At 37.5% G+C, this 24,529-nt stretch overlaps 2 protein-coding genes across 2 annotated transcripts; both read right to left on the reverse strand.

Annotated features, from left to right (window-relative positions):
- Positions 1-629: 629 nt before the first annotated feature.
- On the reverse strand, positions 630-10,304 carry LOC133872679 (probable voltage-gated potassium channel subunit beta). Its single transcript, XM_062310258.1, has 4 exons — positions 9,616-10,304; positions 5,061-5,204; positions 4,202-4,366; positions 630-944 (listed from the first exon to the last, which is right to left on the reverse strand). Exons 1-4 carry the CDS (start codon positions 10,177-10,179, stop codon positions 831-833), a joined length of 987 nt encoding a protein of 328 aa, XP_062166242.1. The 5' UTR covers positions 10,180-10,304; the 3' UTR covers positions 630-830.
- Positions 10,305-17,279: 6,975 nt separating this feature from the next.
- Positions 17,280-23,442, reverse strand: LOC133872689 (purple acid phosphatase 23). The gene is made up of 10 exons (XM_062310264.1): positions 22,812-23,442; positions 22,530-22,721; positions 21,753-22,089; positions 20,229-20,446; positions 19,937-20,127; positions 18,743-19,024; positions 18,029-18,151; positions 17,662-17,742; positions 17,513-17,591; positions 17,280-17,394 (listed from the first exon to the last, which is right to left on the reverse strand). The coding sequence occupies exons 1-10, from the start codon at positions 23,077-23,079 to the stop codon at positions 17,390-17,392; spliced, it is 1,776 nt and encodes a 591-aa protein (XP_062166248.1). The 5' UTR covers positions 23,080-23,442; the 3' UTR covers positions 17,280-17,389.
- Positions 23,443-24,529: the final 1,087 nt, after the last annotated feature.

Genomic DNA, 24,529 nt, shown 5'->3' on the forward strand with positions numbered 1-24,529 from the left:
ATTTTAATGATTGTTGCATTGCCCTAAACCCTCCAAACGAGTTTATACGACTGGTCAGTACGATATGATGGTCTCTAAATTAAGTATTTGTGGTAAAGTTTTTAATCCCTAGGAGCATGGAAATCACCAAGATCAAGTACTAGAATACAATATAAAAGATGCTCTTTATATGGAACGTATGCACCATCTTGACAACAACCACTTCTCACTAAATTAATACAGATCTTGCTTCTTCTGCAACAAGAGATGCTAATGCCTTCAAAAAATCCGGGGGCTTACAGTCATCCCAGTTGGTGGGGGGGGGGGGGGGGGGGGGGGGGGTGGTTGAGCTGCGGCCACCCTTTAACAAAGAGGGTGATTGTGGCTCTAAGCCTCTCTTATTGGAAACAAGGAAAGAAGTGAAAGGTCTAGTCCTAGTAATAATGGAAATTGTGAGAAGTGAAGGAAGGTCTAGTCCTTAAGTTGTATTATGGTTAAGTTTCGGGATAATAACATAATTAGGGTTGCACTGGTCCAATCTTTTCCGGTATGACCACATTCGACCTTTTCCAGTAGGTTAAGAGATTTATTTGATGATGTTCTCCTTTGCGAAGTTGGTTTAAAATATATCTTAATGGTTCAAGATCTACTTGAGGTAAATATAAAATCTCATAAATATAAGGAAAATAAAAAATAAAAAAGGACCAGGTACAAATTAAATCCCACAAATGGTTCAGAGAAACAAGAGATGACTAAGCATCAGGCAAGGCATTCCAGCTCATTGGAATTAAGTATGTACTCTTACCACCACATGCGCAGAAGAATACAGAGGAGCTGACAAGTAATTTGTTTCACCTATATGAATCTGGACGCTTTGGCTTGCTTTGAACAACAGCCTCAATCTTCTCCATCACAGCAGGAGTCAGTAGTGGGATGACATCAACAGCTTTCATGTTCTCTTGAATCTACATAAGAGGAAATGATCTCTTTGGTTGGGCTATGCACAGAGACAACAAGATGGCATATGCACATACATTATAAGTAATTAATGGTTATGTTTGTTAAAACTTTTCAAAAACTATTTTTCTTTGTTTCCAAAAAGAAAAATACACACTTTTCTGAAAACAATCAACAAACGATTTTATTTTTTAAAACACTATTTTTCAACAGTTGAATTCAGCCCATTAGCTAAGGCTTTAAAGATGATTCTATACATGCCACCCATGAGGCTGATAAGGCAAAAATCCTTAATATCCATCACCCCAACTTTCTTAGGAATAAAGGCAATAAAAGTCCAATAGAGGCTCTTTTCAAACTTGCCTCAAGTATGAAACTCATGAAAGACATGCATGAAATATTGAAATCTTCTTTTGAAACCTCCCGTAAAGACAAAAAGAAGGCCAAAGAAAAACCATAGGGGCTCGGGGCCTTATCGTCGTTGTTCAGAGCTTTCGCCACCTCAAAAACCCCACTCTCCTCAAATACTCTTTCCAACCACATAGCCGCTTCAACACCAACAGAATTCAAAGTAAGACCATCTAGTTTAGGCTGCCAACTGAATTGTTATTAATTTTATTTTTGTAGAATCTGAAGAGACAACCATTAACCACCAAGGAATCAACAATATTGTTCCTTCTATTCGAATTAGCCACATGGTGAAAAACTGTGTTCTTGTCTACCTCCTTCAGCCAATGGGCCCTTGATTTCTACCTCCAACTCCCTTCTTCCAAAAGAGTAGTCCTCTCCATGTCACTAGTAATTTCAGTCTTTCTTGCCTTTTCCTCATCTGATAAGGATCTTTATTCAGCAATAACATATCTCGGAGTTATGGTCCATTTGAGTTTGCGATTTTAAAAAGTGCGATTTTAAAATGTACAAATTGAAAATTTAATTTTTAAAAACGCAGTCAAGTGTTTGGCAAAATCGTAGTTTGATCTTTAAAATCGTACATTAACCTTCTAAAATTATGCGTTTTCAAAAAAGCACCCTATTGCTTATGATTTGAAAAAGTAGTTTTCAGCATTTTCAAATCGTAATTTTTTAAAAATGAAATTCCCAAACGGTTCATTTTCTGCGATTTGGTTTAAAATCGCACTTTTTCTCTACGAAATCGCAATCATAAACGCACCCTTAATCCAAAAGAACATTTTCTACTTCTCAACATTGCCAAAAACCTCTTCCTTCCATTTTTCCAAGTCCAAGATTCAAGACGAAACTAGAGGAGCCTTGAAAGCTGTGAGACAATCACCATTGTTTCACCTTTTCCATAAAACCCTAAGTTTTTTAGCCACATATTCCCAAACTTGAAATACTCTTTGCTTCTAGTAACATTATCACAATCAAACAATAAAAGAAAGTGTTCTGATAAAACTCTAGGGAGCCACCACTGAGAAACATCAAGAAACTAGGCTTCCCAATTAGGAGAGCGAAGAAACCAATTAATTTTGGACCACAATGGAGGATCACGGTTATTAGACCACATAAAGTTTCTACCTACACAAGGGATATCCATAAGACCTCATTCAAAAATGAACTTGAAAAACTCCAAAGAAGTTGGGGATGAACGGGGTTCGCTAGATCTCTTGCTTGAGAAATGGATGATATTGAAACCACCCCCAATACACCACAATACATTCAACTAATTAATCAATCCAGCCAATTCATCCCAAAGAACTCTTCTGACATTGTCAACATTAGGACCATAAACACCCGCAAAGATCCACTCAAAGTTGTCATCGTCATTTCTAAAGGAGCAAGCCACAGAGTATGCCCCCACACACTTAGTTTTTTTTACCACCCTTCTATCCCACATTAACAAGATCCCTCCAAAGGCTCTTATCGAACCCAAATAACACCAATTCACATGAAGACAACCCCATAAACTATGCACAACCACCCTAGACACAGCCTCCGGTTTAGTTTACTGTAAACAAGCAATATCAGCATTCCATTCTCTAAGAAGATTCCTGACCCTCAACCTTTTGTCCCTTTCATTTAACCCTCACATTCGACGTCGAAATCTCAGACTTCATAAAGAGCATGTTGGACCCCTACCTTGCCTCCGCTAGACTGGCCTCCCTTAAGGTCATAATTGACCGAACAAGCTAACCTCTTCAATTCGTGTTGCCTTCTGTTCGCGAACTTGGAAAGAGAACTAGAGGGACTGGCCAACCCATACTGATCTCTACTTGCTTCAATGGCAATGAATAGCGCCATCAACTCATCCTCAAACCCCTCACATGCCAGCCCCACAAAATGACAGAAGCTCTTGACCTCCTGAACCACCCAAAATGAAGCCTCCGCAACAGGTAAAGTTGGCTCTTAAATACTGCAAGGTGTTATACATCCACAGGCTTGCTATCCCTAGACTCTACCCCAGGATGGAGAACCATATCCTAGGAAGAGGAAACCCCCACCCTTAGACTCAACCTTACACCTAAAAAAATAAGTTTTTGTTTTATCAAATAAACATGTTTAGTGTTTGCTTTTTTCCAAACACAAAACAATTTTCTTAAGCGGACCCCAAGAAAACACTCTTCAACTTTCTATCACATCAAAAACTTATTTCAAATCAAAGAACAAAAGACACTTTTGAAAACACTTAACAAACATAGCCATTATTTTCAGACTTTAGATTCTCACTCGTTCCTTATTCTTGCACTTTTTTTTTTTTTTTTTTTTTGTATATAAATAAGCAGATACTATATATGTATTTTTCAATAAAGCTTTTAGTTCATAAATCTACCCATATACCGAACAGAGACTTGTAAGGTTCTATGGAAAGAAGAAAAGAAAAGTATGCACATAAATAAACAGTAAGGATATGGGGAAAAGTTAAAGATTAAAACTATTTAAAAAAGAAAAAAGAAAAAGACAAAGCAGAATAAAGAGAAATAAATTTCAGGGGAAAACCTCAAAGGAAGAATTAAAATCACAAAACCATTTTTAAAATGCATTCACAAGGAAGTATGAAGCAAACATTCACAAGGAAGTATGAAGCAAAGACAAGCACCAACAGAGGAGCTGTGGCAACATGTGTCAGGCATGAATGCAGCCTGGACACAAAGTAGCACAACGGTTAAATTCCATGTTACAATAAAAATGTATTATCAGTTTCCTTTAATAAAGTTGAATGATAAGCAAACACAAACCATATCAAAACAAATGCAGCACATCAAGCAATAGTGAAAATGTTACAAGGATATTTATTTTTAGAACTAACCTGAGATTCCTTCGTTGCTCCAGTAATCACAGAAGAGACATTAGGATTTGCAGCACACCACGCAATTGCTAGTTGAGATAATGGCACACCAAGTTCATCTGCGATTGGCTTCAGTCCTTCAACTTTTTTAAGCACGTCATCAACCAACGACCGATTAGCAAGATTCTACAAGGCAGAAACAACAGGTTAAGATTCTACCCTCTTTAAGTTTTTTGTCCAAACAAAAAAGAGATTCTTACTGAACTTGTAGGTGTTGTATGGTATAGGAGCTAAAATGAGTTGCTTCACACAGTTAAATACCCAGTAACTAAACCAGTTGTCCCCCCCCCCCCCCCCCCCCCCCAAAAAAAAAAAAAAAAGGAAAAAAACGTCACTTAGTCATGTAAACTCCATAGTTTACATTATGGAACAAGTTGCACTCTGCAAAATACCAATAACCCCATATTATACATTTTGACGGCAGAATCAATCATGACCTCAAATAAACAAAGATATCATAGTAGTACTAACAAAAGAATTCATGATCACACATGCTATGATAAGATTGTATGAAGGAGGAGCACCAATGATGATGGAACACTACCCCCAATTTACTACATTTGCAAAGCATAAAAAACTCTATCGCAGAGAATTAGCCTTCAATTTATAGATGTTGACATATTCTTGCAGAAGTTTAGCCGACAAGAAATATTCAGAAAATTCTTCAAGAAATCAAATCAACATTCATTTATGTGAGTAGAAAATAACATAAATGCACAGTCAACAGATAGTTTATACAAGTCAACAATAATGTTGATGAGCACATAGAATACCAACTCACTACAGAGAACAGAGCAATACAATCAAAGAAAAGGCTTACTTTGTAATTGTCCAATGCAAACCGGCTATCAGCCGGTATAACTTTCTTGTTGTATTTTCCAGTAAGCACTCCCGATGCAAGTGGGCTCCAAGTGGTAAGACCCAGGCCATAGTTGCTGTACAGAGGAAGGAACTCAGTCTCAACCTACATCCATTCATAACGATATCATGCACAAAGTCAAATTTTACATATCAAAAGTATATATTCACACACACGCACACACATATACATGTTGGAAAACACATTGCTGCAACTGTTCCATTACTCATGACCTACAGCAGCAAGTACTGTTCCGTAAGGAAAAGCAATACATCTCATTTGGCCCCTTCAAAAATTTAAGAAAACCCCCATATGTCCTCCCTAAAAATCTAAATAACCAATTTATGCTTCTTAAAAATCTGAAAAAAAATTAAAATTAAAATTAAAAGACCTTACCACCCCTCTACAAAATTGGAGAAAAAATATTCTAGTTTTTTCCCCCAAAATCTAAATGTTCTCTTAAAAAAAAAATATGAAGAAATACTTGAGCTTTTACTAAAATCCAAAAATCTAACCATTAAAAAGTTTCTAAAAACCAAAAGATATCTTTTTCTTAGACCCAAGATGTGTGACTTTCCTCCATCCTCCCCTCAACTCCTCTCTCTCCCCTATGCTCTCTCTTTTCCCCAAAAATTCCAAGTCACCTTTTAAATCTCCTCCATTCCTCTGCATTGAAATCATATTCAGGACCCCCAAGTAAAAATTCTTTGCTCCACCATTGACTATACATGTTCAAAACAAACAAAAAGACTCTATCAAGTATCAACAAATGACTCGTTGATTGTGTTGACCAAGTGATGCAGGCAGCAAGAAGCAGGTTTTATTTTAATTTAGTTTTGTTTAATTTTAAGAGTCAAGGATATGTTTCTTTTTTATAGTAATAAACTAGTCTTATTAAAAGCGTAAGGCACCCCCAGACGTATACAAGAGGAAGCATCTAACTAGAAGGCAAAAAACAAACAAAAAAATCGCAAAAACTGAGCAACAAAGGGGACACAAAATCCACCATCTAAAGATACAAAGTATGAAAAAACGAAATTAAAATATCTTCCAAGAACCGCTCCAAGTTCTCGAAATACCTATTATTTCTTTCCTTGCAAACACACCAAAAAAGGCAGGTCAGCACCATCTTCCCAATCGTAGCACTCCTCGGCCTTCGAGACGTCCACTAACAAGCAAACAAGTCAATGACTCTTCTAGGCATAACCCAAGATATACCAAAGCGAGTAAAGAGAGCACTCCACAGAGCATAAGCCACATCGCAATGAAGAATAAGGTAATCCACTGATTCCCCATTTCGCTTGCATATGCAAAATCTATCCACCAAAATAATATACCTCTTCCTAATCTAGAAAAGCCTAAGAATGTCTTTCACCCTTTCCTAATGTTCTTCCACAACCCCACCCCAAAGGCACCTACAGGTTCAAAGGAGTACCAACCTCCCCATAGACTCCCAAACTTAGAGTCCACCGCAACTCTCCACCAAGCTTCTTTCTCAATCCCATAACGCCACAGTCATTTACCTAACATAGCCCAGTTGAACAACACCAAATTCCTGATACCAAGCCCACCCTCTGAAATTGGGGTACAAATTTTGTACCAACCCACCAAGTGATATTTGAACTCTTGACCAATCCCTCCCCATAAAAAATCTCGTTGTAGCTTCTCAATGCGAGCACCTACACTTGCCGGGAGAGGATATGTTTATAATTTTATATTTTTGGACATGGATTTTACTTTTGGTCTATTAATTAATAGTTTGAGTTTTATTATTTTTTTCTTTTGGGATTTGTTCGTGGATTCTATTATTTATCTAGTTTGGACTTAATAGTCAAAAGGTCAAGTCTTTTTACAGTCAAAGGTTTACCAGGGTTAGGCTATATGCAGTTCGGTTTCCCCTCGCGGGCACCGGAGGTTCCTTCTCCGGTTCTTTCTCCGGAGACTCCGCACGCACCACGCTCCTCAGGTGTTAAATGTACTCGGGTTGGGTTTTTACCCATTTTAAAGAAGGAGAGGGTTGGAGACTTCTGCCTTGGGTCCTCAAGTTTCCCTTGAGATGGGTTCGCCAGAAGGGAGGATTCTTCCATCCTCATCCTTGGAAGAACCCACGTCTAAGCCTCTGATTCAGTACAAGCGTAAAGGGAGGAAGCCGAAGTCGGTGGTGGGTCAAGGAAAACACGAAGATGTGGGTTGTTCTAAACGAGCTTGCCCTCTCAATTCTGCGGGTGGTTTCCAGACTATCTCTCATTTGAAATTGTCTTTGTTTTGCTCTTCGTTTGGGTTCAGGGATGAGGGGCAAGAGGATAAAACTGTGGCTTTCCTCTCTGCCCTTGTTGAGGATCATAGGCGGCGGGATAAGCTTGAGGATTGTGAGCTTTAGGGGCTTAGGGCTAGGTTGTTTTGTGGGTTGTTACTTGTTGGGTCGGTGGTGAGGCTTATACTTCTTGTATACTCCGTGTGTACTAGAGGAGTCTTACGCTGTTTTTTCTAATAAAATTGCACTTACAAAAAAAAAAAAGGCTATATGACACAATCCTTCTCTGAGGTGTGATGCCAACAAAACCCCATAGGTGATGCTTAGCTTAGGAGAGCTAGATGTGATGCCTAGATTATCTTCTTCTTCTTTTTCTCTTTGAGTTCCAGCAATTTTCTTTTTCCCCTTCCAATCCTAAGATCATTGAAACAAAAATCCTCTATCACCCATCCATCAAATAGTTGCTATACAATACCAAAATATCATTCTCGAATTACTCTTTTTATATATAAATAATTCATCTTATTAGAAATTGTTGAGAGGTGCAACTAAAGTTTAGAGGAAGTATACAAGAGAGACCCTCAATTAGGGAGAAGCGGGAGAATACGAATTTATAAATTCCAAGAAACTAGAAAAACAAGAATTGGTATAAGCCGCCACCCAACCATAAAGAGATTTGAACATAATAGTTTTTAACTATAACACCGATCTCTCACAATCTTAGAAGTTTTGAGGATTTTACTTTCTCCAAATACACCACATTAAGCACAAAAGAGAAAAACTCCAGGCTTCTAAATTGTAGCGACTTCCAAATTGACCTCTCCAGCTAGCTAACAAGTTCGCCTCTCTTTGGTTATGATCCATTCTAATCCAAAAAGATGGTAAATCAATACCCACAAAGCTCTAGCCACTTCATAGTGGGGCAAAAGATAATCTATGGTTTCCTCACTCTTCTTGCACATGCCACACCAATCCATCATTATAATGTGCCTCTTTCTCAAGCTATCACAAGTTAAGATCTTCCTTAACACCACTGTCCACACAAAAAACGCAACCCTCAAAAAAGCTTTATTTCTCCAAATGCTCTTCCAAGGAAATGGAGAGCCAGCAGGGGCCAAAGCGTATGATAAAAATATCTGGCCTCAAAAGTCCACCTTTTGTAAGGGATCCAACAAATTTTATCCTCACCACCTAGTCTCAACTTGAGAGAGTACAAAAGACTAAATAACAAAGTAAGCGACTCTGTCTCCTAATCATGTACTGGTCTAGTGAAAGAAATATTCCACTAAAGAGTATCATCAAAAAACTGCACATAATCCACCACTGAAGCACCCTCACAGCAAGCAATATTAAACAACTCTGGAAAAGCTGCCTTCAAAATCTTTTTTTTGATAAGTAAGAATTCATTAAAAAGCGCAGAGGGGCGCAACCTTAGTACACAGGGAGTATACAAAGGAGCCCCTAATTAGAGGACCGAAACGAACAAGAATGCCTTCAAAATCTGGTCCTCACCCTTCAAATCATACCAAAACTTGATATTGAACACATCTCCCACCTCATATTTGACAAATCTAGAGAACCCCCCCCCCCCCCCCCCCCCAATGTTTTTCCTTACCCGAACCCGAAAGACCCAACAACATCTTTGGAACACCACCCTCCTCACATGCTATCATATGTCACTTCCACCAACGAACTCTAACAAAACCATTTCCTTACCCTAATTGAAACCTGTAATCCCAAATATCTTTCCAGCCTTTTCCGCAACAAAAATCTAACAAAACAACCTTAATTTCCCCTTAAATTCCTGCTGCCAGAAAAAATACTGCAACTAAAATTTTTGGGTTCAGCCCTTAAAACTAATAAAAGTCAATCTTTTCAAGCCTTTAAACCTCGTAAAATTCAATCTTTTCACATGCCTTCGAACTTCAAAGCCCGAATTTGGGTTCAGCCACTACATGATGTGCAGCACAACTCCTAATGGTACATGATTCAGATAAACTAAATTGAAAGAATAAAACCACCCGTCTCCTGCTAAAATTTGTGGCTCCAGAGCTGTTAAAAGTCAAACGAACCCACTCCAAAAAGAATCCATAAACCGGGTCAGGCAAAAACATCCCATCTGGGTTCTGTTCACACATCTCATACTAAAAGAGCAAAAAAATCACCAAATAAAAGTAGAAACCATTTCGCCTATTAGTTATTACCCAGGACCCCAAATCGCACAAACCAATCCACTAAACATAAACACATACAAATCTTTACCTTTTGCCTGGTTAGCATATTATACTCAGGCTGCTCGACGATGGGGCCGACCAAGTCTAAGCGGTCGGCGACGCCCCAAGCCTCAGTGATCTGCTGGGCGGACCATTCGCTGGTGCCCCAGTAGAAGGCCCAGCCCTTGTCGATCACGTAGTTCATGGCCCTGACCGTCTCCTCGATAGGCGTGGACGAGTCCGGGCGGTGGCAGTAGATGACGTCGACGTAGTCCGTGTCGAGGCGCTTGAGCGAGGCCTTGGTGCCCTCCACGATGTGCTTCCTGGAGAGGCCCTTGTCGTTGGGCCCCGGGCCGCCCCAGAAGATCTTGGTGGAGATGACAATGTCAGAGCGCTTCCAGCCCAGCTCCCGAATGGCCTGACCCATGATCTCCTCGGCTCGGCCATTGGCGTAGACCTCGGCGTTGTCGAAGAAGTTGACGCCGTGATCTCGGCAGCACTGCAACAGCGACTTCGCCTCCTTCACGTCCAGCTGGTTCCCGAAGCTCACCCACGCCCCGTAGGAGAGCTGGCTCACCTTCAGGCCCGATCGCCCCAGGTTCTTGTACTGCATTTTCGTTTTGCCTGGTTTTTCCAGCGGAGCAAGCGAGAGAAAGGAGCGTTTGGGAGTCTCTGACTGACTTCCCTTTGTGGTGGGAAATAAGCGTAATGAGTCTAATGACTATGTTGTCTTTTGAGACGACAAGTGGAGCGAGTAGCGACTGTTGTGGGGGGAAGGAGACTCGGACATATGTCGAATGGCTACGAATGTGACTGCTGGGACACGTGGGAACTTGTACTTTCCTTTCTTTTCTTTTCTTTTCTTTTTTTTCTTTTTTTGTCTAAGCAAGTACGAAAAAAAAATATGGGAAAATAGTTAATAGTATATGACATAAAAAATACAAAATAAAAATAAAAATAAAAGAGGGGTGGAGCAGGCCAATAAAAACCTCAGTACAATCACTAATACAATGCCAAAAAAAAAAAATATAAACTCTAATAGAAATAGGCTAAATAATTGGCCCGACATATTAGGTTTTTGGGTCGCTCCCTAGAAAAAGGTAGTTTGAAATAGTAATTTGAAGTAGTTCAAAGGCGAATTTATCTAAAATAGTAATATGATATATCACCTTCACATTCCTCTCTTATCTTTCTAAAGCATATGTGGTGTGATTCTCGGTAGCATTTGATGCGTTGAGAAACCACGTCACATATACTTTAAGAGGATGAGAGGTAGAATTGAGGGTGATATATAATATTATTCTTTTTAAAAATGTTGTCTCAGTATTTAGTATTGTTTAGCAATTTTGAATGGATTTTCTTTTATTAATTTGCAATTGTAGGGGAAAAATATTTATCATACCAACTAAAACAATGAAAATCAGTGGGCTCGTTAGGTAACACTTTTTAGGATAGATTTTTATTTTTTTATTTTTTATTTTTAGTAAAAAATAAATAAAAACATTAACAAACAACGCAATTAAAACACAAATCACTTAAAACTACTTTCATATTTATACTACATCACAGCCAAAAGCACATTCTAAAAAGTTTTGTCAAACGAACCCAATAATATTCTCTAAACATATTTTCGACCGAAAACATTTTCTTATATAAATCATATTACGTTGAAAACAAACCCAATCATAAACAAACTCTATGTTATAATTCTTCCTTTGAAAATGTTATAGACAAAAATATAGGCAGAATACAAAGAAAGAAATATATAATAATTTCAACCAATTGTTTTTCACTTCAAGAGAGCAAAAGAAAGAAGATGAAGATTGTTTGTTCAAATTTGTTAATGCTAATTATGAAGTAGGTCAAATGGCATCCACGGATTATTTGTCAGATATCGAGTTAAGGGCCAGATTGATACAGCTCACAGCTGGATGCTCTAATTAATCAGGGATCGATGCATCGATCATGTGGATGGTGGAGCTGTGCATCATTGATCAGAATCTATCTTGCCATGTGCCTTATCTCATTTTCATTTCACCTTTCATCATTATGCATCATCGATCTTCTTTTATCAAACCTTTTTTCGTCACCTTAATTCGACACGAAATTTACATTGTCGTGGCTTCAATTGCCACCACAAATGAAGTAATGAACCACATGGCTTTCAAGTCGGGGCGCAACTAGATAGTAGGCGGAAGATGCCCACATTCTTCTCCTGAATTCTTCTAGCGATGACGCTTACACGGACCTTTCGTCATGGGCTGCTAGCGCTAACGCTACTTGGCATCCGCCCCTAATTTTTAGAAGCCCTTTTAACCGACATTTTTGGCTGCCTTGGCTCGGCTTCTACGCTTGTTTCACTCTTTTGTGGGAAAGTTAAATCACCGTTAAATTTATGATAGATTATTATTGGATTTTGATCTAATGATGATTTTAAGAGCCACATCAATTTTAGGAGGACAAATGGATGATATGTAGCATTACTCCAAGCAGCTATTTGCAGCAATAGCAATGGCAATATTATAAAGATGATTTTTCAAACCAGTGGCTCCTTTTTTCCGGCTTTCGGTGAAGCCTTAACTGCTCGATTAGCTACATCTCTAACAGTTTCACTATATCCTAATTGTTTCATTCTTGAACGAGACTCCCTTATTGTTATTATGCCTCTACAAAATCCTCTTTATCATTCTAGACCGGATAATTCTTTTCTAATCTCATATATCATAATTTTATTATAGAAAATCTTCTTTTTGAAAAGCTAAAAGTCAACAAAAATATAAACTTTTGTGCTCATTACGTGGCACAATGAACCGCAACTAGATGTCACTCTAACCATATTCCCATCTATCACTCTCCTCTCCCTTCTATCCAAATTGTTAGTGGAAAAGGCTGACCTTCCCCTTTGTAATCTTATTCTAATTACTCAGTTTGTTTTTGAATTATATATACTTAAAAATAAATAAATAAATAATATCCAACATGAAGAACAAGGGATAAGAATCGCATAAAACGAGGATGCATTGAAAGTCGATTGGCACAAAACACCTCAGGTCTAGCCAAATTGCCCCCAAAAATTAAAATAAAAGCAACTAAAAATAAAATAAAATTGAACAGGTAGTCAAACCACGCCTTAGCCACTCCCAAAAATAAAATATCTCTCTTATAGGCTGTGTGATGGTTTGACGACTTCTTAACTGGTCAAGGGTGACCTAATCACTTATTTAACTAGTCATGGTTTGGCTATCTCTTCAACTCTTTTTTTTTTTAAAAAAAATATAAAAACAATTATAATTTTTTAGGGGCAATTTGGTTAGTTCAAAGAAAAAAAAAAAAAAAAAAATCATGTGTGCGTCACATATGGTTTTTTGTTTTTTTTTGTTCGTTCAAATATTATATGTTAATGGATGAAGTAACTTATATCAGTGTGGAAGTTGAAGGGAGTAAAATGTCAATTTCAAAAGTTTGGAACTATGGGGTTGTTTGGATAAGAAAACATAACTAATACCAATCTTAAATTCAGTTAGTTGAATTTCAACTATACTTTCAATTTTAAACAATTCAACGCTGAACTTTTTAGTGGGAAACTTTTGTGTTAACCATTTCTGAAATTCGTCATTCTAAGTGATATTGATTATCAAATTGACTAGTTCATAAATCTAGTTGTGAATGTGTATAATTAATATAATTTATGTTTATAAGATATAAAATTGTGTTAATCAGGTTGGACAAAGTATTTGGGCCAACTTAACCCATTTATATTATACAGGTTGAAACAACAATTTGCTTATTAAATAAATTATGCAGGTCGTATCATATGTGTCATTCACTTATTTAAACGAGTTATGTTAGGATTAAGGAGTTTGACCTGATTAATTAAATATGTTGGATTCAAATTGACTCATATAGCAATATACCTATAAATCGGCACTACATGAACCTGAACCATGAGCCCGAATTGAAATGGGATCCCTTATGATGTTAACTTATATTAATATTATTCACTTTAACTATACTGTCTTTTCAAGGTTATTATGTAAATTATTATGACAAAATAATATTTTAGGTTAAGGAAATAGAGAAGTGAACAAAAATAATTAAGAAACTTTGGAGAAAATACATTTAGCTTCCTCATACTCTAGGCCTTGTTTGGAAAGGCTTGGGACGGAACATCGTAGTGGACGGCACTGTTCCCAGAGTTTTTTTTATTTTATTTTTACATTTTTCAATACCAATCAACATCAAAATATTTTAACTTTTTTCCATTTTTATATCACATCAATAATTTTTTTATTACTATTCAAATAACAAATTCACTACAATACAAATTTTTTTCACTTTTCTATACAAATTCTTTTTACTTTATATCACATCATTACTTTTTACTAATTTCAAAATTAACAACCCACTACTCTGTACTATACAAATAAATTTTCTATTTATATCATAATCTTTGAGCTCAACAGATGTTCTCATCTCTCACTAATTTTCATTCCAATTTATATCTTTTTGGTTTCATTATGTCCGCCTCCGACCACGTCTCATTCTGCCAATCACGCGCCGACGTCGGGTCACTTTTCCTACCGCACCCTGCCAGATGTAGTCGTTGCATTTTTTTTGAGTTTTTTTGCTGTTTATTTGTTTTTGTATTTTTACGTTACTTGGTTTTTGGATTACTATTGGTGTCTTTCTATTCTACAGTCCTGATTTCGGATTGTAACAGTGTTTTTATAGCTTTAACCTCATTCTGATAGAATTCTACCATGTAACCTTTTTTTTTTTTTTTCTTATTCAATTAAAAAAAAAAAAAGAAGTCCTGTTGTCAATAATGAGATTGGGTGGAGAAAATTTTGCCGAGTCCAAAAAATCCGATTGCCATAAAACTAGGCTTGGCAATTCGGGTTGCTTTGTCAACCCATCGAGTTAGCGTGTCAACTCGTTTAGCTAATTTGATTAAAAAATGTGTCATTAACGCGTCATAAATATGTCATAAACGAGTTAATGGGTCATAAATGTATTATAAACAGATTGGTGAGTCATAAACAAGTCATTAACGGGTTGACGGGTCATAAACGAGTTATAACATAAACTCAAATCCTATATATTCGTGTCGTGTTCATATCAGATTCGTTAGTCGTGTCAAAATTGTCAAGCCAACATATAACTATAAAACCAACGCATTCTATTTACAAATGCCCAAATTTTTTATTCAAAAAGTATATAAAAATGAAATACAACCAATTCCGAGTAATCCGGGATGATCTTGCATCAATTTATTAGAGGATACACCTCTACAGCAAGTTATCTATAGCCATGTCAGCAAGACGTCAAATTTCAGCAAGCCCATTTCACTGCAGCAATCCTGAAGCTTCTCTGTTTTCAGTCTTCCCTTTGTTTTTCTGCCTACAACAGACAAACGTTTACCTTCTCTTTAGTTGTCTTTCTCTTCTTCTCATCTATCTTAGCCCACCCTCCTTTCCCTTCACGTCAACTGTCACCCTTTCTCTTCTGTTCTCTGTTTATATCACCGTATCTACTGTCATCTCTCCCTCTTACATATGCAAAATTTTTCCGTTCCTTTCACCCAATGCTGTCTCTCCTTTCTGCAAACTGTTCTTTCTCTCATTGAGGCATTTCTTCAAACACCTTTCCTCTAGCAGAATCGTGTGTCCCACATCTTCAAAATCATGTGTCAAAGTGACTACAGCCCGTCAGCTTCCTCCTCAAGCTGCTTCCCAGCAAAGATCAACTTCTGCCTTTCCCCTCTCAACGAGCCCAACCTCTCTTCAAGGCCTTCTGTCAAACACCTTAGCCTCAAGATCCTCTCTTTTATCTTTTTTCTTTTTCTGTCTTAATCTTCTTCTTTTTTTCTAATATGGCCAACGCCATTTCAGTTCCTCCACTCAAATTCTGCAGAAAGAGTTCTTTCCATTCCTCCTTTCTTTTCTCAAAAAAAAAAAGCAGTTCTACAGCCATGTTCACATAAAAAAAATAAAAAAAATTTCCCCACATCAACGCACTCCTCAGCCGAATCAACTCCTTCATGAACGGACCCAGCTTCTTCCTCAAAGTCTCCATCACCTGCTCTTGCTTTGTCCCTTCTTCATTTCCTCTCCTGAAGGTTCTTCATGATGATCGTGCTTCTCATCTTCCTCAGCGTCAGCGTCGTCTCTGCTAACTTCTAGTTCTTTCTTTCTTCCTTCCTCCTTTTAGCTAGTGTTCTGTTCTCCTCTGCCACATTTCCCAGTACCCACATGCCTTCCTTCCCTCTCGTGTCAGTCAGTAGCAGATGGCCCATACCCTCTCAAGCTGCTTTTTAGTCTTCCAGGAAAGTCTCCCTCTCCAAATTTTTAAACGTCTCCCTCGTTCTATCCCTCTCAACGAGTCTGTCCTCCTCTTTATTTCGTCAGGTACGTGTTCACTTCTCATGCTTCAAAAAAAGAAAAAAGTCTTCCACCCAAAAAATTTTGGGCTTTGTTACTTGCACCCAACAAGTGTACAACCTATTTACATGGGTGGAACTCACCCACTCAGATGGCCTCACTCATGTGAGAAGTTGTGCACAACTGTGCACCAAGTATTTTCCAAAATTTTTACATGCCTTTGTCTCAATCACACACGTTTCTGTAGACTTAACAGTCTTTTTCTCTCTCATGGTCAATCTCCCTCTTTAAAATCACGTCACTCTCCTCTCTATCTTCTTCCTTTTCTTTTCCCTTAATCTTACCTCTTTCTCATTCTTTTTCTACCTGTCAATCTCTCTCTCTCTTTATTTCCTCAGTTTTGCTTTGGTGTTATTGTGTTAACCGTGTGTATCCTCAAAAGCATCAAACGATGCTAGCCGTTTCTGAAATTAAAAATGAGGTCTCTCTCATAGTTTGCCCTCTTCCTTTTGGCCCATTGACTGTCTATTGTTTAGCTTGTGACAAATGTCTAGAGGCTCAAGCCTATGTCAGCCTTTTGTTGGTTTTTTTTTTTTTTTTTCTTGCTCATTGTTGACCCAATGTTTTGCTTGTGGCAAATGTCCAAAATCCAAGCCCATGTCAGCTCTTTGATGGTTTATTATTTTCTTGGCCCATTGTGACCTAATTACTTGTGAAAAATGTCAAAGTCCCAAGCCCATTTTAAAGCCATTTAGCTTGTTTCTTTTATTTATTTCACTTCTTTTTTAATCTTTGTTTCTTTTTTGTATTTCACTTCTTCTTTTGTAAGCTTGCTGTTTTGAGACCTTTTTATTGTAATTTCTATGTTCAGTTGCTATTATAAAAACAAAAGAAAAAAAAAAGAATAAAAAAAAAGAAAGTGTTGATTAGAAGCAAAAGTCAAACTAAAGGAAGTTCCTACTATCAGTTTGCGGAGGAATATTAGAGGATACACCTCTACAGCAAGTTATCTATAGCCATGTCAGCAAGACATTAGATTTCACTGCAGCAGGCCATCCTCAAATCTGCAACAACCACTCATATATCTTAGACCATACCTATTTGTATTTCTCTATCAATTTATGTTTTTAATCCTCTGGTTCTTAACCCTTTCTTAAGTCTATGTATTAGACTATTTTGTAATCAAGCCATGCAATGAAATCAGTAACAATGTAGTCATTTGTTTACCTTCGTGTTCTCTCCCTCTTCCATTACAGACATCTATCTCCTTCTCTTTATTTTCTTATACAATTAACCCAATAAAAAAATAAATAAAAAATTAAAATTTTAAAAAAATAAAAAAAATAAAAAAGAAAAAAGAAAAGAGCTCGAATATATAAGAGAGTATACTGAGAGCTGGGCAGTAGCAGAGCTGGTAGTTGGGGCAGAGAGAGCACCAAACCATTAAGCTTGAAGAAAAATAAAAGGAAACATTTAAAAAAATAAATAAATAAAATAAAACAATTGGCAAACTGAAATTCAAGAAAAAGGAAAAGGATGAAGAAGAAGGAAGCTGAGATTACATACAGAGAAAGGGACAAAGAGATTGCCTGAGAGTGGCAAAGAGACAAAGAGTCCCTATGACTGATGAGAAGAAAGAGAACATCTGATAGAGTAAAATTCGAAATTAGAACATTTTTACCATAACCAAGGCGAGAGAGAGAGAGAGAGCTTACCAATTGAGAGTGGTGGTGGCAACATGCGGCAGAGAGTGATAGAGAAGGAATGAGGGAAGGTGGAGAGTGCAGAAGAGAGGGCTGCAAGTGTGAGACAGAAGAGAATGAGGCCACCTCTATACATTTGCTGACCACATTTAGCAATGCCATTATCCGGTAAAAGTGAAGGGATAAATAATAAGCATGCACAAAGCTTTAAGTATGCTTCATTATCCTTAATTGGAAGTCTTTTTTTGTTGGTATATAACAATACCACCAATTCCAATGACTTACAAATATGTTTATAAACAAGTTAAATATACATTTTCCTCGATCAAAAGAGATGGAGAAACTTCAGTAGGTTAAAGTTTAGTGATTTAGAACTCACTTTTGAAACTGCAGAGCACAATTCAGGCTGCCGCACAATGTATATTTGATCACCATGACTTTCTTCTTTATATATGTCTTGATTCCTATGCCAAGTCCATAACGCATATGTAGAATTCACAACCTGCATTAAAGATATAAAGATAAATTAAATGAAGTAAAAAATTCAAAAAAAAAAAAAAAAAAAAACATTTGCAACCTCTGTTGCACTTCAATTCCATATATCTATCTAGTCTTGGTCGTGTTTGTTAATGTAATTTGTGGGTTTTTTTTTTTTAAATATATATATATTTGGTTTGAAAAAGTACTCTGATATACATAAAGGTAAAAATTGTCTATGCTTTTAGGAGTATTTTGTTAATATTTTTGTTTCGATGACAGAAAACAAAAGACAGAATAATTTTTTTCACTAACATAGGGCTAGTCTAGGTTCCAAGTACGGTTCTAACTAGCTAGGACCAATCTCCATGGTCCGTTCTAACTTAATCCCTACTCTAGTTTCACCGATCATTGTCAATGAAGGATAACAAAACAGTAATAATTACTGGGGCAAGTGGTAAATCAGTAACTAAGTTGACGTAGACGTTCCTAGTATAAATCTCAAGATGCATTAGGGTTAGGCAATTGGAACATACTTTCGGGGTAAGTAACCTATAGGCTAGTCCAGGATAGAAATTCCAAAGGAGTCCATGATTTTACAGACTAAAGACCATACCTCTAGTATTCCATGCCCAAAGCTGCTTTCTCTATATGCGCTCCATTCTGGTTGTTTGTTCCAACAAAACTGTCCTTTAGCAGGACCAGAAGAAAAATTCAAATGGCATAGCCCTCCAAATTCCGGTGTGTTGTCTCCAGGTGAAGGACACTTTCCAGGGTCATCTGCGAAATCAACATCAACTTTCTCAATATTTCCACCATCTCCAACTGTTATGTACACAGGCCCACATGGATCTAATGTGTAGTCATAAACTCTGTTCATGCGCTCATAGGCATGCACCTGCAAAGCAGAGAATCTATCATGCTGCATTCAAAGAAGAAATTTTTGTTTAAAAGTACATTTATATAAGATTGTATCTAGCTCATCAGATTTGTATCTATGGATTTCCAACCATGCTATATCTCTAACTTGTTTTTAAACAAATTCAAGTACCCAAGACTTATTCACAACTCGAACTCTAACCAAGATTCTCATGTTTCACTTCATTAAACTTATCCCTTAATCACCTTCGTAGTTTAGCAAACTGAACTACAGTATGCAATTATTATTAGGCCTAAAAAGACAGGAAGCAACTCCATTAAAAAGGTCTCTGAGTAATAACATCAATGATTCAATGTTATCTGGTCCTTTGACTCCACAACAGAGAGAGATGGAGAGAGAGAGAGAGAGAAACAAATAGACAATGGAGAGAAAAAATCATATCTACCCAAGAGTAATAATAAAATATGCCACAATAGGTATCAGTCTTTCGAAGTGTTTTATTGTCAACATGCATGATATGGTGTTCTTTTGCAAGGAAAACATGAAAGTCAAGGTCAAATGAAAGAGGACATTATCTATAAAATAGAGTAAATTTTAACTTTGGTTGAGGAGCCTTTGTCAATCCATTATCACTGTATTTAAAGTGAGTATAATTGCTTAGAAAAGGTGCCCATGCAGTTGGTTAAAAGATCACTATATAAAACAAATTGAAATCAATAATCAGGAATTGAAATTTCTGAAGATGAGTGAAGAGATACAAAATCTTCAATGCCAAAACAAAACCCAATTGAATTAAGCTGTACTTTCAAGGGCACAAGATAACAAAATTTCAGTGCCACGATCATTATCTCAGATAAATAAAAACCTGCTTGATCACTAATCACATGTTCCCTAAGCAATCGGAGCAAGATAGAATATATTTCAACTTACATGACCAGAAAAAACAATATCAACTCCATATTGATACAGAATTGCTTCCATTTCCTGCCTCATGCATTCAAATTCCTGATAGTGTGAAGAATAGCTGTTATACCAAGGTGGATGCCATGCTGCCACAATCCAAGGGGTCACAGTGCGGTCTACTCTACGTAGATCTTTCTTTAGCCAAGCATATTGAGCACCTGGAATAAAGATTGAATGGAAACTCTTGGAATTGCAACAGAATCTAAAAAATAATCTTTTACAACATGGGGCATTTAGGCTGAGTTGTCGTATCAGTTACCAGTACTGTTATAGTCAACATATGCTCCCAACATGATAAAATGTACTCCTCCAGCATCAAAAGAGTAGTAGAAATTACTCTTAGAGCCACTTTCTGCTGAGGGAACTGCAAATCTTGTCAAATATGATTTGAATGTGATCCCAGCAACTTGAGGCTCAATCTCATGGTTGCCTTCGATGACCATCATAGGAAGTCTTGAGGTTAATGTCTCCATGAATCTGAACTTTCAAAAATAATTCAACATTTGTGGACAAATATTTCATCCTTTTCTCCAGAGTACCTCTAATGTCAAGAAGTAACTTCAATATTAAGTGCATGCAATAAAACCCAATGAAGCATACAAAAAGAATAGAGTAGTGAATAATAAAAAGAGAGGCAAAGTTAGAAGTAGATGAACTTATACTAGCCTTCATATCAATGCAAATGCAACAAATCAATCTATAAGTTATTTCTAAACACCGGTAAGAAACAGATGGCCAAGGTTGCTAGCACTGTACTTGATCTTGATCCTATTTTTTCTATCTATCAACATCACTTGATGCTGAATCTGGGTATGCCATAAGTATTTTGGCTTCATGCACTAAATATAAGAAGAGATGACAAAATTTTAATATGTAAAACATCAAAACTCAACCTTTCCGCTTCTCAAATGCTAAGAACTCTTATCATATATTATTTAAACGAAATTTGAGATGTGGTCCCCACCATTAACACACTTTACAAAACAAACCACAAGACTCTTCTCAAAACACAAAACACTTTTCACAAAAGATTTTCCAAAAAATAAAACACAAAACACTTCCTAAAAAATAATTATCATGAACTTCTGGGCCTCTGGCGGCCTTGCAATGGCCAACGTGAACTTCCGACAGCCCCACAATCGCTGCCATGAACTTCCGGTGGCTCCACAATGACTACCATGAAATTTCAACAACCCTATGGCGGCCACTATGAACTTCCGATAGCCGCGCAGTGACTGCCGTGAAGTTTCCGCAGCCCCACGGTGGCCGCTAGGACCGTCTAATGCGGACACCGTGGTGGTTGCTGTCAGGCGGCCACCATCATGAAGTGTAAATTACAATAGTTTTTCTTTTTATTTTTTTTCTTGAGGTAATTCCCTTTTTTCCCCATAAACTATCGGTCATTATCAACATATCACCACGAATTGACACCTTGACTATAAGAGAGCATTCAACTACAATTTCTATACTTTTAGCCCCCCCCCCCCCTTCCGTCATTTAAATCAAGGGGCTAGACAATAAGAAAAATATTGGACCCTAGAGCTGGTTTTGATACCATGTTGAGAAATTCAAATGGGGTTAATATTATTTTCTCCCATAATAACGTTTACTGCTATTTAAACAAGAAATAGAATTCAAGATAACGATAAATATAACAAACCTATACAAGATGAACAATTCCAAGCCTAGATAAAGATAAATACACTCAACCTAAAGAAAGACAAACTTTTAACAAGGATCAAATCCTAACACAAGCATAATTTGAATATCGCATAAATGTTACCTTCCCCACCCATCCCAGCGGGGTTGATATGTTTCTCTGATAGGCGCATCAGGGAATGCACATGAGAAGCATTGAGCTCCTTTTCCACCAGTTGTACGGTACTGATTGGCATAAGTCATGTCTCCAACCATTAAAATCATTGAAGGATCATTCTGAATCAAATGATCAATAGTTGTGGTAGAATTGCTCGTCAGACCCAAATCTCCAATAACTGCTATCCGGCGGGGATAACTGTTTGGGCTAGGCATTGGAAATGTTTCAAAGACTTGCTCTTCACTCATAGCCGGAATGTAGCTATCCCCACACTTGTAATAATATTTCGTTTTAGGTTTGAGACCTGGACGAAAATAGAAAGTTACTAATTTAATAGAACTTCTTGCATTCTCCTTCTCTAATTTAATTTTCCAATGACATGACCATCCACCCTTACAGTTTTAGCTATTTCCACTACTTGTTTCATGAACTTGTGATATTAAATAGACAAAGCATTCTTTGACGATGGAAATTTAAAGCATAATATTGCTAACCAGTCTAGTTTTTAACTACTTTTAAACGAAAGGTCTCTTTAACTTTAGATGATTGAATTCTCATGATTAAGGATCTGACAAAGTGGGTTGGTAATCAATGAAGACTATGGAGTAGATAACTTTTGAAATTCAGTAAAGTACAGAGTAGCAAACTACTACAGGCCGCATAAAAGAACTCCTCAAATTAAATTTGCGTAGTAAGAATGATAAACTAAAAGAAGTTCTTAGAGCAAAAAAATGGAATTTATACCTTTAATCCTCACATGGTGAATGATCCCAGACGTGTAATTCAGGAGGCCTTCAAATGGGTACAATTGACTGTAAACCGTGGACGCCCCTTTCGCTATTTTCGTATACTTACCACTTTCTTTCCCATACCACACCTCGCTCGCAACCGACGAAGGATCCAGCTCGATCACATTGGAACCAACCTGAGCATCCCCTAAAACCAACACAAGCAGACCCAATTCACCAACTCCAACAAACCAAACAAGAACAACAAGAAAACATTGAGAATTGCACAGGGAAGTACCAGTGACCCAAGAAACCCACATTGAAGTTGGCGAAGAAACGGCAAGAGCTATCTGTTCTGGGAAGTTTGAGGTGACATTTTTCTTGAGCCTTGGATCATCCATTGGCAAGTCCTCGCTGCCTCTACGCAAAGACGGATCGAAGCGGCGAGTCACAGGCTCAAATGGGCCTTCCAGAGTGGTGGGTATGTGACTTTCAGTGACCACCATGATTGTTATGATGAAGAAAGTGGTCAGAGGAATCCATAACTTGCCGTCCTTCCCCTTCATGGGGTCTCTGTTTTTCTTTCTAGCTTCTTGGTTTTCAGAGTATGGTATTATTAATGGTTTGAATGTTCTTGGAAGATGACCCGTTTGGTGTCAGTGGAAAAAGAAAGAGTTGAGATTTCGCAACCGTTTGTTGATGAAGTTTGGAATCTTTGTAACAGATAATGGAATGTGCTGTTCGTTTAGGATTCCACGAGAAGCGAGTATACCTTTCCCAAAAAACAGATAAAGAAAAAAACGAGGCGTTATAACTACTCAAGTTAACAAAAGTTCGGAAACGATTACGTACGTAAGCAATTTTTTGCCAGGTAAAATGCCACGCGTTAAAAAGAGAAATGTTTCAACCATTTTATAAGAGTATCTAGAGAGAGAGAGGCTGTGAGTTTTCTAGAGAGAGAGAGAGAGAGTTCTAAATGAGATCGTTGCTTGGGCGCCTCCTTCCTCCAGGTTCTGCTTTTCAATCTGGCCCTTTTGGTTTGTTTTTGTTCTTCTATGGTTAGATTTATTGGAGGTATGGTCTTTCCTAGTCATTAGGACTATGGTGTTTTTATCCTTTCGGTAGATCCGGTGGTAGTTAATTGACCCTCCCATAGCCTTTTTGAACTATGGTGACTTGTATTTTTGTGTTTTTGTTGTTCTTTATTTCGTTTTGAAAGAATTGTTCAACTCAAAATGTCTTCTCTAGGAGAGTGGTCAAGCTAACACGTTGTTGACAAAGTGTTTTTTTGGCCGGTTTTTTCACTTTCTTTCTCTGATTTTGAAAGCCAGATCTACACTTCTCTGCAGATTTCTGCATGACACGCGCCCCCCAATTGCGTTCTCCGTCGTCTTCCGCTCTTGCCACTGCAAGCAACGGTCGTGTCGATCGTTGGTAATTGACGTGTGAGCCCCATGCGCCTGGGAGCTTTCTACTCTTTGGTATGCGTGGAGCCACGCTCCGCCTTTTTCAGGCCGTGCACTGTGACTACTGGTTCTACAGTGTCAAATCTTCGTCTAAGGGCTACCGGTGACAACGTGTGTCCTACACGAGCCGCCGTCTGGAGACTTTGGCCTCCTTCCCTTACTGCTGGCGGCTTGTTTTGGGTGTTTGTGTTATTCTCTTGTTTCTCCGATTACAACCTGTTTGTATTTGGATCAAATTTTATGGGAATATTTGTTAGCTAGTTGCTAGATCATCTCTCTTTCTTTAGAAAGTGAACGTTATTGTAAGAGAGGCTCAATTATTATTCTTGTAAAATTTGTATTTCTAGTTAGACAGCTGTTTTTCTAAGTCAGATTCTTCTGGTTTAGAGAGTGGAGAGTCTTGTCCCTTACTTTCATGATGTAAGCCTCTAGGCTTTTTGCAGATTTAATGATAGCACATGCTATTTGTTCAAAAAAAAAAGAAACAAAAGAAATGTTTCTTGGATACACTTTGCACATAATTTGTACACAAAGTCCTACTTGACATTTT

This window comes from Alnus glutinosa, chromosome 1 (genome assembly GCF_958979055.1).
Source record: "Alnus glutinosa chromosome 1, dhAlnGlut1.1, whole genome shotgun sequence".
NCBI lineage: Eukaryota > Viridiplantae > Streptophyta > Magnoliopsida > Fagales > Betulaceae > Alnus > Alnus glutinosa.